The sequence below is a fragment of the Pan paniscus genome, chromosome 15 (genome assembly GCF_029289425.2).
Source record: "Pan paniscus chromosome 15, NHGRI_mPanPan1-v2.0_pri, whole genome shotgun sequence".
NCBI classification, from domain to species: Eukaryota; Metazoa; Chordata; class Mammalia; order Primates; family Hominidae; genus Pan; species Pan paniscus.
The window spans coordinates 54,182,451-54,196,089 of NC_073264.2; the positions used below are offsets into that span (position 1 = coordinate 54,182,451).

Here is a 13,639-nt window from a genome sequence, read left to right on the forward strand (position 1 = left end):
ATGTACTCCCCTAAACTACATTAAATATTTGTGTTGAAAGCAATCAGCTATGACATACCTACAACCCTAAGTGGTAAATTTACTGATACCTGAAATAACCAAGAATGATGACATTCTTTGTACTATTAGAAACCCTTTTATATCTAAATGTATTAAATGAAAAGAAATAGCAAACCTCTTTGGAGCCTTTAGGACAATAAAGAAGAAAGAAAATGACCTTATGCTTTTCTTCAGGTTCCTTCTTTGTAGAAGTATACACAAATATACTTTAGCACATTAAGTGGCTAGTCAATTTTCAGGTTTCAGAACCACTACCATTTAAGACTAGAAAATATGGGATGAAAATACACATAAAATAGTCTGTAATGGTAACACTGAAGCTGGGATCTCATAGAAGAACTGATCCAATTTTTCAATAAGCAGAAGAACTCTAAGTAGATCATTTTTATAGTATTCTGAATGCTATTCCTGACATATACCATACCGAGGGCATTATCTTTATTCTGCATTACATTTTCCGGAAAAAGAAGTTGTGGGAGATTAAAGAACGATTCTTGAAGTCTGAAATCTGTGAAAAAAAAACACAAGATGCTGTAAAGGGTTGGCTGATGATTAAAAATGGCCTTCAATGATGTAGTGGCCAAAAGTTAGAACAATACTCCCAAATAAGCTGACTAAATCTAGCATACATAAAGTAGTACACATCTTAATTTTTGTAAGGAGCTCTTTCATGGAAAATGTCAGCATAACTAACTTGAAATATAATCTCATAATCTGTTAACACCCAGATAGTCCCCAAATTCATAGCGAATTTAGTTCCTAACCTAGATGCAAAACAATGCTAGAAGAAACAGATCTTTGCATTATATGTTAGAAAAGAAGTCTAGACTTTTCAAAAGAAGAATAGCTAGGTAAGATGCTTCAACTGGATGAAAATAAAATAGGTTTCAATTGACAACACTCATTCTTCACATAAAGAAACAGACAGATCATGAATTCTAAGCCTGTGCCCCATTTTACCCTCAAATAGCAAGTGAATCAAAGTCGGTAGCTTCAGAATAAAGGTTATCCAGAAGAACTGAGGCAATTAATGTAAGTAGAAGGAAGAAAGGAGGGAAGCCAGAATCACCTAATCACAATGACCAAATTTCAGAAAGAAGATTTAATGAAGAAAAGTTTTATGATTTGCACGATATAGCCAAGACAGCACTTACGACGAGAAATTATGATGATTACACAGATTACGTTATTGAAGCAAGCCAAATAATTAGTAAAGCAAATCTTGGGAATAGGATTTAAAAGGCAGAATCTTATTATAATAGTCCAATTTTAATAGTTATATCTATATCTAGAGGTGAATATGTGTAATACGTATAATATATAAGTATGTGTAATATGTGAATATGTGTAAGACTCATAATTACCTCATATTGAGTCTTGTTGACTATTTTACCATTTGGACTATCAAAGAATTTATGTGTAAGAATGACATAGTATGTATTTTGTTAAGCTCTCAAAATAAAAAGATGCAATACAGCTATGCACCTCTACTAACTGCTGTTCTGGAAGAAAAAACTGGGGGTTTCTCTATTATTTTGAAATTACTATGTTAAACAGAAAAAAAAAAACCTAAAAAAGTTTTATTCCCTCAGAGCCTGTAGATTCTATACATACGTTTTCATTACCCTTTTTCTAGGGGGTTAAACCCTACCCTGCTCTTCTTGCTCCCTCCCTCACTCTAATGTTTACTAGCACTACTGTTGCGCGTTAATGACATTACAGAGAACCATGACTTTTTACCTGCTACCTTACAAAATTCTTTGAAATTAATTTTCTTCAGCAGTTAGAGTTTTCTTGACATCTGCACATCACAACAGAATTTTGTATTTTCACAATCACATTTTTGATATTAAGTAGAAAAGGAAACAAGTCAGAAATAGTATGAGAACTCTTATAGGAAAGGTAAAATATATTTAATGCAAATATCAAAGTCTAAAAAAGAATTTTCCAGACTTGCAATTATAAAATTTTCAGTGTCCAGAGTCTGGCACAGATATAATTAAATTAAAAATGCTGTTGGCCCAAGTAGGAATGTTCAACCCTATTAATAATTCATCCTGGAGTGGAGTTGACTGTGGAAGAATTATTCAGCCTCTAGGAGTGTCACACCTGAACTTTCTAAGGATGGATGGCAATGAATGCCATCATTTTACAATTTAGAGTAGCAGACACAGTAAGAACACAATACTCTAAGTAACAAATAAAATCTGTTTAAAAATTTCTAGAGAAAGAAAAGTTTTCTCCCTGCTATAGTTACAGAAAAGGAGTAGCTAGTTTCAGAATTTATATTTCATTATAGGTGTCAATGAAAAAATAGGACTTGACGTTTTAGTTTTATTTTACTAGACACCTAAAAATAATGTTCAAGTTCAGACTCTTGGAAGTAAATATATACTAAGTGTATTAGTGTTTCACAACTACTCAACATTTCAAACTTTCTAAGTCCACCGGAGAAAGCTTAAATAAAGATCCATATAATGCTAAGTCCAACATAACTATCCATTTATTTACTCATTTTTTCAATATCTGCTTTACACTAGGTAGCTGGGATAGAATTGGAAGCCATTCAGCAGATCCAATAAAATTTCTAAGCTTTGAATAGAAGTAGCATGACTTTGGTATAGCAGTTTTTAAAGTCTCAAGACCAGATACAGCATAGATCTAAAGCAATAATTACACGATTTTTGAGACTGAGAAGATCACATTAGTAAAAATCTACTTTATAAACTTCAGGGGGTACTTACCCTAAAGAGATTTGTTTTATGCTTGATGGTTAAGACCCTGTGCCACAAGGCCCTAATTACTAATATTCTATTAATTCATCAATGCAGAAAGTAAAACTGCATTTTCCTGGAAATTATTCTTAAAAATATAAGCATAAGGAAAGCATTTTTTTCTTTCAAAGTTAAGGCACACTTTAGATCTTAGAGTTGACTAGCTAGTATTAATATTTTATACCTCCCTGCCCTCCCCAAGTTTTAAAAAGATACAGTATAAACTTAAGGAAATAATGTATGAACTAACATGCAGAATCGAGGAAGCCAGAACTGCTATGTGGAAGGGTCTGTGTCCCTACAGTGGTAGCAGAAGGTGAGGCAACTGGCTTCTTCTCATCTTCCATTGAGTCTTTTGATGTTTCAGATGACTGTGTTGTAGATGAACGTCCAAATCTTGAGAACAACATTCCTCCAAGTCCCTTTCCAATGCTAGCAGCCCCTGTATTTCACAAAGCAGGGTAGTCATTCTGTTGAATCACACCACACTCTAAGCTAAAGAGCACCACCCATAATTATAGCCAACTGGCAGAGGGACCAAACCCTAGTCATGTTTTTCCAGGGTGGGAACATAAGAAAATTATAATTTATATTGCAGGTTTCTAAATAAAAATGGTGAATAGAATGAGAGTTGTATAAGCTCTAGGAATATAACACAGGAATATATAAACAAAGGAATAAAGATTCTATTTTATTCAAGTGATCATGGTTTATTAAAATATTTGGCAAGATTAAAGTCTTTAATAAAAGAACCATGCCATTGACATGAGTATAGATTTACTATTGATATACTTACTACTGAATTTAAATGGACATGTAAGAAAAAGCCATCAATAAACAATGTATTAACATGAGAAAGTAAAACAGCCAATGAGTCCAGGAGATAAAGCCTATTTATAGTGCCACCTTGTGGTATTTTACATTAAGGCAACTTGTAACCAAAGGCAATGGACAGATTCAAATACCACATAATCGAGTTCCAGTGATACAGCAAACATTGTGCCAGTACTGGAGATCATTCAAAGAAAAATTAAACATCCTTGTTGCCCTCAGGAATCACATAGTTTGAGAGACTTTTAGAATAGATCAGAGAACTGGTTGACAGGGAGCACCCTCTGACACAAGTGCTTTCTCATTTCACAGATGAGCAAGTAGAGCATTAAAAACTATATTATTTACTCAAGATCTCACAGCAAGTGGTAGGACCAAGATTAAAATGAGGGACTTGATTCTCATAACAGCTTTTTCTGGTCCATCCAGCTATCTCATATTCTAAAACTATTAAGATCTGATCTAATCAGAGAACTTTAGAGCTTTCTGGGCCTCAAGTATGAACATTGGGAGGGTAGTTAATTCTAGACACAGGGATTAACTGTTGGGAGTTTCCTAATACATAGAATACTTCTAGTCCCCCAAACTTAATGGCTATGAAAGTGCTTATATGCATAGATAAGGAATACATAAGAGAAATTACCTAATATGCTTGCTTTGCCTATATTTGTTATAGATTCTCCATAGTGTCGGCGGGACAAAACTGGTGAGGTCACAGGGCTTGGTATGGTTGAAATGCCTTCATTCTCTGAAACTGAGGTAGGTTCTTTAGCTGGGTTGAGAAAGCTTGGCTTCATATGTTCATAAGGTAAAGGATTTGAAGTATTGTACCAGTGGATCTGGACAGGTGAAATGTTGCTGTAGTGTTTCAGTATTAATGGTTCTAATCTATAAGCCTTGATTTAAAAAAAAAAATTCAAAGAAACACAGCGTTAAATCACAATGCTTGGATTTTAGTAAACTGTTCTTACTCTACTGCATGTTAAGTAAACCTCCGAGAAGGAATTTAATTAAAAAACAATAGCTATTTCAAATATGTATTTCTATTTGTTCACTGTTAATATGCAGTTGGTCTAATGAAGAGATTATGAAAAACAGTCTAGGCTAATAGTGTCTATCAATTAGTTTTTCAGAGAAATATTTTTATTATGTTCTGATATGTAACAATTAGATTTATTTTAGTCTCAGGAGCAAAGTTGTAGTAGTAGATGGTAATCCTGGGAAACAGCAAATAAGGCCAATTTTTAATATTTTAGGAGCTCTATTTAAGCTCTGTTTTAAAATAGATTGATACAGTAACAGCATAAATCAGATGCCAGCATAAGAGCATCTGTCTGATGTGAAGTAGCAATGAGACAGCAGAAAAGGCAATGGATATGGCATCAGAATCCCCCAAATTCATATTCTGGTTTCTATCACTTATTTTTTAATTTACATTTTTAGAAAATTTTATTTTTTAAGATGGAGATGGGGTCTCGCCATGGTGCCCAGGCTGGTCTCAAACTCCTGGGCTCAGGCAATCCTCCCACCTCAGCCTCCCAAAGGGTTGGGATAATAGATATGAGCCACTGTGCCCAGCCTCTGTCACTTATTAATTGCATGATGCTTGTTAAGTCACTAGGTCTCGGAGCCCTGAGTTTCCTGAGCTGTAGAAAGGAGGTAACACTTCCTCTCTTACAGAGATGTGAGAAAGAACAGATAACATTTGTAAAAACTGCCTTGCACCGTTCTGACGTAAACTATTTAACAAAGTATTAATTTTTTAAAAAATCATAGAAAAACTGTAAAATGAATAATAAAAATTTAAGAGTTTGGAATCCTCCTTTAAAGTTACAACAAAGTTTAAGTTATACAAAGGACAGGGCTCAGAGCAGACCTATGAACTGAAATTCACTTTCAAGTTACGAGACAATGAATAAAATGAGTATATGTTAATGAAATGCTTATTGTCTAGCTGGGTGTATATATATTTTACTTAATCCTAACAATCCTAGAAGGCAAAATATTATCATCTACATCATACAGATAAGATACAATCTCAGAAATAACTTGGCCAGGATTGTGCAGTTTGTATTTGAATCTTATATTAAACTTCCAGTTCAGTGAAGTTAATATGGCAGTTGTAAGTCTTCAACATATGAGAGATTTTCTAAAATTCGAATGGTTAATCAATGTTATATTTATTTGGTACTAGCTAAAAGGATCCTTTAAAAGACTTTCCACAATTATATGAAGCTATTTTTTCAGAGAATAAATGCTATTTAAAATAGTTTAATATTTAGTTAAACCAGCCTTGTCCCAAAGAAGTAGTAAGGGGGCATTTTTCTTGTCTGAAAATCTTACTTGGCATTACACTGTTTAACAGGATGCAAGGTTCTTGGAGTGCTTCCATTAAAAAAAATATTTACAGCATAAACATAATAGAGAATAGAAAAATCCAACATCTTACAATTCTATTAGGCTATAATAAAGTTTTATTTTGATGTTCAGTATTTGAATATTTTCATTTTTCAGAGAGTCTACAAAATACATTCCAATATTGTAGCATACTTTAGCTTAAAAAAGTATTTAGAGCAGGATTTTTAAGATTTATGGTTTCTAGGTTACTGGTATTACAATTGGTTAAGGTTTGAAAGTCCAGTAGACTCCTGTCTCTTGTACTAACTGTCTGGGAATAATATTTTTACATTACACTCTTGTATTACAGGTGCAACATAACCAGACCATCTCTAAGGTACTTTATCTCATGAGCCCTAAATTAACCAAAACACACGTTTAATAATCAGATAAATGAAGTGTTTTCATTAATTCGATGGCACCTTGTAAGATGTCTTAGACAGATTTTCACTTTTTGGAGACAGAGTCTCGCTCTGTTGCCCAGGCTGGAGTGCAGTGGCACAATCTCGGCTAACCGCAACCTCTGCCTCCCAGGTTCAAGCAATTCTATTGCCTCAGCCTCCCTAGTAGCTGGGATTACAGCCGTGCCCAGCTAATTTTTTGTATTTTAGTAGAGATGGAGTTTCACCATGTTGCCCAGGCTAGTCTCGAACTTGAGCTCAGGCAGTCTGCCTGCCTTGGCCTCCCAAAGTGCTGGGATTACAGGCATGAGCACCACGCCCGGCTTTTTTCTTTTTGTTTGAGATGCAGTCTCACTACTCTGTCACCCAAGCTGGAGTGCAGTGGCATGATCTTGGCTCAGTCCAACCTCCACCTCCCAGGTTCAAGTGATTCTCCTGCCTTACAGGTACCCACTACCACGCCCAGCTAATTTTTGTACTTTTAGTAGAGATGAGGTTTCACCACGTTGGTCAGGCTGGTCTTGAACTCCTGACCTCAGATGATGCACCCGCCTCAGCCTCCCAAAGTGCTGGGATTACAAGCGTGAGCCACTGTGCCCAGCTGATAGATTCTTTTTAGGAACAATCTGACATTGAGAAAAAAAGAGTCTATATTGCAACTCACCACTGGATCTGTAGGATGAAAAATATTTAGTAACCGGTTACAAATCTCTCTAGGCAAAATATGGTCTTGACTTCCAGTATTTCCTGGGCGGATGCCACGCAACGCCAAGAAAACTGCTAATGGGGATCCCATACAGAAGAAATTCTCAACCTAAAATGATAAAGTCATCTCAAAGTTTAAAAATGGTGAAGTGTTATTTTTCAACAAAATTTGGGCATAACGTAATATATGGCAAAATACAAATAATAAAATATCTTTGAGTATATTCGTTTTTAATAAGAGTTATCCAGATGGGCTCTGCCAACCATTAACCATTCTAGAATAATCTATTTCCATGAGATACTTCATTATCTTTAAATCTAATACAAGTTGAATAAAAGGAAGATAAGGATCATTTTCTTATATATTTGTATACACAAATCAAATATTTATTGAGGTACTACTTTGTGTGAAGTAATACACTCGGTGCTGTGATAGATATAAAGACCAGTAAGACACAGCTTCTGCACTCAAAATTTACAGTCCTGTGGGGAAAGCAGAATAAAATACGTGCATAACAGAGGGAAATAATGCTTTAAGAGAGTGAAAAAAATAATTCCAACTTTGAAGGCTTTACAGAGGAGGTAGCATATGCATTGGCCAGTAAAAGACGAGAAAGGTTTCTACGCTGGGGTTGGATATTGGTGCTGGAAAGAATAACATTCCAGGCTGATAGAACCAAATGAACTAAAGCCAAGGTGGGAAATAACTTGGTTTATTTTATTTCATTTATTTATTTATTTTTTGAGACTGAGTCTCGCTCTGTCACCCAGGCTGGAGTGCAGTGGTGCGATCTCAGCTCACTGCAAGCTCCGCCTCCTGGGTTCACGTGATTCTCCTGCCTCAGCCTCCTGAGTAGCTGGAACTACAGGCGCCCGCCACCACGCCCAGCTAATTTTTTTGTATTTTTAGTAGAGATGGGCTTTTACTGTGTTAGTCAGGATAGTCTCGATCTCCTGACCTCGTGATCCGCCCACCTTAGCCTCCCAAAGTGCTGGGATTACAGGTGTGAGCCACCGTGCCCGGCCATAACCTGGTTTATTTTTGAGAATAAAAATAGTCTGATAGGCTGGGTGCGGTGGCCCACGCCTGTAATCTCAGCACTTTGGGAGGCCGTGGCGGGCGGATCACGAGGTCAGGAGTTCGAGACCAGCCTGGCCAACATGGTGAAACCCCGTCTCTACTAAAAATACAAAAATTAGCTGGGCGTGGTGGCGGGCACCTGTAATCCCAGCTACTCGGGAGGCTGAGGCAGGAGAATCACTTGAATCGGAGGGGCGGAGGTTGCAGTGGGCCAAGATCACGCCACTGCACTCCAGCCTGGGTGACAGAGCAAGACTCTGTCTCAAAAAAAAAAAAAAAAAAAAAAAAAAAAAAAAAAAAAAAGTAATGATCGTAGAGATGAAATGCAAATTCTACAATGGGATCACTCCAAAGACCATACTCTTACGGCTTTTAAAAATATGTTATAACTTACCATATTGTTTTACAATGTATGGTATATATATATTTTTAAAAAAACACTTTGTAAGTAATGGAGATAGATTCAATTAAAAAACTCTTAACGTTTTAAAGAAATTTCTGCATCATTCCACATCTTAACCTGTGTATTAAGTTCTTGTGAGAAAACAAACACATTTCAAGGAGAGGTAATACAGTATACTAGACATGAGCAAATACTCAACAGGAAATGAGTATTAGGAAACTTATGACATTTCCCATTTAACACTGCAAGCAAGTTATTTGTTATTCAGCTATAGGGTATGTCCTTTCCAATAGTCTAGTCAATGCTGACACCTCTGCCACATTTTCCTAAATCACTGCTTTCAACAGGTCATTCTAATACTTAAAAACCCTGCAAAGCTTCCCAATGCCCATATCAATATAAGTTCCTTATTTCTAGCTATTCCTGCTCTCTCACTGCCTCCTTGTCCTGACTTCTGTATATTATAGCTAAACTAAGTTTGCTCACACAGCTCCAAGCTAACCCTGTGCACCTCTGTCTTGTGCTTTTGTCATATATTGTTCATCCATTGAAATGTCAGCTTTCCATCCCTGGAATCATTACTCATATACTTCCTCTGATTTTTTTCTCACCACTGACCAACTAGGTGGTCATTAAGATTTCTTAATTCTAAATAGTAAATATTTCTCATCTGTCTCTATTTTTCTTTACCACTATTCTAGATTAGCTGATGTTTCTTGAGGTATATGAAGTTACAGCCCTCCATGCCTTTGTTTATGCCATTCCTCTTACACAGAATAGCATCTCTCCTTTCTTTCACTTGGCAATATCTAATTTACTGAGACCAAGTACAAATATCACTCCTTTGTAAACTTTTGCAGGCAAAATTAGAACCTCCCTCTCCTGTACATATGTTGTTCTGTATACTGATAATAGCATCAATAATACTGTGCCATATAACCTGAGGACTGGGGAACTGACTTGTCTATTCTTTTCTTTGTACAACCAGAAATGGCAGTGTCCAACATACAGTATATGTTGAATAAATATTTATTTTGAAAGAACAATAAACTTTCATTTGAATCCTAAAGGCATATTTCACATGATGTTAAAAAAAATACTGAGATCAATGTTGAAGAACACATTGCTCTTTCCTTACCTTAAATTTTAAGGCAGGTGTTTGTGTCATAGATGATGCTTTCAATCCATGAAGCCGTTCTTCTATTTCCTTCAGCCTAAGAAGGGGTATGAGATTATATACACACACGTATTTATAATTTCATAAATATTAGATGCTTGCTAGCTTACTAAAGTATAAAGACGCAGATGATGGCCCACTATCCCTCACATTAATCCTGGTTGACAGTATTTAATAAATGTCTCTGCCACAGTACAGAAAGTATATAAAAATTTATGAAATAATTAGTAAAGTACCGCTAGTTGTCATGATACCTGCTGTTAACAGCTTTTTTTGTAGTAAAATGTGAGTCATATACAAGCACATATACATCTTTTAAAAAATTATACCAAATGGTTAATACCATATATACTGTTCTCTCTTTTCTATACTTAAGAGTTTAGAGATCTTTTCATTTCATTGCCTCCTGACCTATTTCAATTTTTTTTTTGTAACAACTATGACTGTCCAAAATACAGGTGAACCATATAGTCTAACCCTTCTGTTGATGAACATCATTTTCAATTACAATGTTTCATAGCTACTTACATTTAGTAAACTATGGAATTAAGTTATTATTATCATTATTATTTTTTAAAAGCTATAGTTGGCCAGGCGCAGTAGCTCATGTCTGGAATCCCAGCACTTTGGGAGGCTCAGGTGGGTGGATCACTTAAGGTCAGGAGTTCAAGACCAGCCTGGCCAACATGGTGAAACCTCATCTCTACTAAAAATACAAAAATGAGCCGGGCGTGGTAGCAGTTGCCTGTAATCCCAGCTACTGGGGAGGCAGGGGCAGGAGAATCACTTGAACCTGGAAGACAAGAGGTTGTAGTGAGCTGAGACCATGCCACTGCACTCCAGCCTGGGCAACAGAGCAAGACTCCGTCTCCCAAAAAAAAAAAAAAAAAAAAAAAAAAATTTGTTATTTTCCATGTTTTTTTTTTCTTTTTTTTAAGTTTTACTGGATTTATACATCTAAAATGCTGCTCCAAGTATTGCCAAACATGACATTTTATTTCAAACCTGTCAATTATTTTGACACTATAATATTTATGTGTCTAGCCTATGGTACTTAATAAGATTCTAAATGAAATCCTTAGTTAACATCTATAAGACAAAAACAAAACTAGTAAAAATTTTAGTCAATTAGCACATTTGTTTTAATATGCTAGTAAATTATCAAAATGAGTGATTTTTCATTTTTATATTAGAATTAATCATATAAAGAGAACAAAGAAGATAAGGCATGTAACTAGAGATGAAGATAGGAATGCAGCAAAGAATTAAAAGATAGTATCAGGAGGGCCACATATGATTAAATAATAAAATGTTATAATTATATAACACATATAATTATGTTTATACATATAACATGTAAAAAAATATATTTGCTAAAAAAAAGCGCTTAAAAATTATTTTCAGAATAATACGAAAGGTAGAAACCCACCTCAAAAGGTCAGTAAAACTACAAAGGATTATAAACTGGTAAACATTTTCAATAAGGATTCTATGCAGTGACTAAGCTTGGAATAAGTTTTAAATTTCACTCCTAACAAACTGTGAAGAAACGATGAAAGGAAAACAAGGAGAATAACAAAATAATTTATTTTATGCTACAGGAAAATGCATGTAATTAGCATGAAAATCAACAGTCTCTAGCTTGATTAGGCATGCTATATAGTAATCTTTGTATCTTGAACAATGCATTATTTCTTTATCATGAAATTCTTAGTTTTCTCCTAAGAGGTCCAGTAATTCCATAAAGACATTTAAAAATTTTTCAAAAGATGAGGATATTTTACCGTCGTTTTGTTATATAGAGTTCATCAAGAAGATGTCGTTCTTCATAGCTCATCCATCGTTCATCAGGCAACTCTTCTTCCTTTTGCAGCAACTGTTCATACAGCCGAACTGGATTCCAGCCAGTCATTATGTCATAAGTAATTACACATCCCAAGGAATGTGATACTATTGAGACTTTACCCCCTTTTTCTTCAAAGTCTGGATTCCGAGAACAGAAAAGGGAATACAATCGATTCAGCTCTTGCTGAAGGCCTTTAACTAGCTGTTTGAAATAAGAAAACATTATCATATTAGACTTGTCACTGACTACTATACACTTATTCTAAACTCAAATACATTAAGGTAGAAAAACATACATTACCGATCAAATATACCTAGGTTATTAAAATTAACTTAGGTCTTTCAAAATCTTGCAGGAATGAAGTAAGGTATACATACTATTATAACCCATATCATCACTAAGAATATAGGCAGATACTACCTACATAGATCCTTCTGTAGTCCTTAAACCAACTGTATAAGTCAGCAGTTCCATAGATTAAAAAAAAAAACAAAACCAAAGTTCTATGCAAATACCAATAAGATTTTCAAAGACCCCCGCAAATTTCTTTTTTGTTGTAACTTACCCACATGCAATTCTAAATTTTTGTACCTTGTAGTTTTTAGTCAGTAAGTTTTAGAAAATGAGTATCTGGGCTTATGATAATAGGTATACTAACATATTATAAATTATTGTGCACTTAGATAGAGTAATGTAATAAAAGGCCACTGAATGATTGAAGAAAAAACTAAAGTTGATCTACTGGGTATTTCAAAATTTCCACTAAGTTGGCAATACAGATATAAAAGTAAAAAGTTGTTTTCTATGTCTGGAAAGCAGGGCTATTTTAAGTTTAGAGGTTAATAATGTGGGGAGTATTTCTGTAATTTTTCTTTGTAAAAGTGCTTTCTTTGAAATTAAGCTTTAACAAATATTACTGAAATATTCCATAAAGTCAGAAGAATAAGGTTCTTTTGTTACTCAAACCCATCCTGGGCCCTGATCTGAGTTTTAAGGCAGTCTTCTTTCTTCCTACACTTTACAAACTACTGATTTAATGGCAATGTACATAAACATCTTCTAAGACATGGGTTTTAAGTAAAACTCTAATTAACATAGTTTCAGGAATATGCAGTGTGAAATACTACATGGCTCTGTCTGAAAGGAGCTATAATATGCTTTGGATTTGGCTTTGATAAGAATATCAACCAATCCTTAAAATTTCGTTATTTTCCTGATTTACAATCTACATGAGGTAGGTACAGAGAAGGCTAATGTTTAGATAAAATAATTTCCTTTAAAAGCAACAGTTCTTAATCGTTTTTATTTTTGAAGACCTTGATTTTAAGACTTGTACCATGTAAATCTCAAAGCACTAAAAGATATATACTTTAGTACTCTGACAAAACATACCTAATCTTTTTGTTTTTATAAAATACCAGCTTACTCCCATATTAAAGTTTGTTAAAAAAGGAAATCACACTACCAGTAATTAACCTATTTCATATTCAAAAATTTTAAAACATCTCTCACTACACCAAATACTTCATTAGTTTGGCAATCATATATGGGTAAAAAAACAAGATCAAATTATCTAAGGCAGAGAAAGTCTATTTGATACTAAAATATTTCACTATGGAATGAGGCATAGCATGGACAGTTTCTGAAGACCTTGATGATGTCATCTGTTTTAATAATTATACACTTGAAGAGAAATGGCCTTTGTATTTCCTTATTAGAGCATATCTGGATTTGACAGCATTTTCTTTTTCTATTGCTTATGCATATATATGAGACATCTATGGTCAGACATTATGATTTTGAAAGCCAACTTTTTAAACAGCTTTGTACTACCTCTAAATGCTTCTGTATCTCATCCGCTCATCAGTGAAAGGAGAAATTCATTTCTATGTTGTATCCAACGAGTTTACTCTAATTGGAATTTTTTTTCCTTTTCCTTCTCCTTTCTGATCCAATTATATTCT

The 13,639-nt window shown here is 34.6% G+C and overlaps 1 protein-coding gene across 6 annotated transcripts in view; it reads right to left on the reverse strand.

The window, feature by feature from the left end:
- DDHD1 (DDHD domain containing 1) overlaps window positions 1–13,639 on the reverse strand; it is a 114,627-nt gene that overhangs the window by 7,373 nt on the left and 93,615 nt on the right. For 3 of the 6 annotated variants that reach the window (XM_008957059.4, XM_008957061.4, XM_003831704.5), the window contains 6 exons: window positions 11,614–11,876; window positions 9,791–9,866; window positions 7,128–7,277; window positions 4,309–4,561; window positions 3,085–3,276; window positions 485–568 (listed from right to left, as the gene is read on the reverse strand). In XM_008957059.4, coding sequence (XP_008955307.2) covers window positions 485–568; window positions 3,085–3,276; window positions 4,309–4,561; window positions 7,128–7,277; window positions 9,791–9,866; window positions 11,614–11,876 — 1,018 coding nt within the window. The remainder of the gene's footprint in view (window positions 1–484; window positions 569–3,084; window positions 3,277–4,308; window positions 4,562–7,127; window positions 7,278–9,790; window positions 9,867–11,613; window positions 11,877–13,639) is intronic. The other 3 variants (XM_008957060.4, XM_003831703.5, XM_003831702.5) reach the window with 1 other exon arrangement.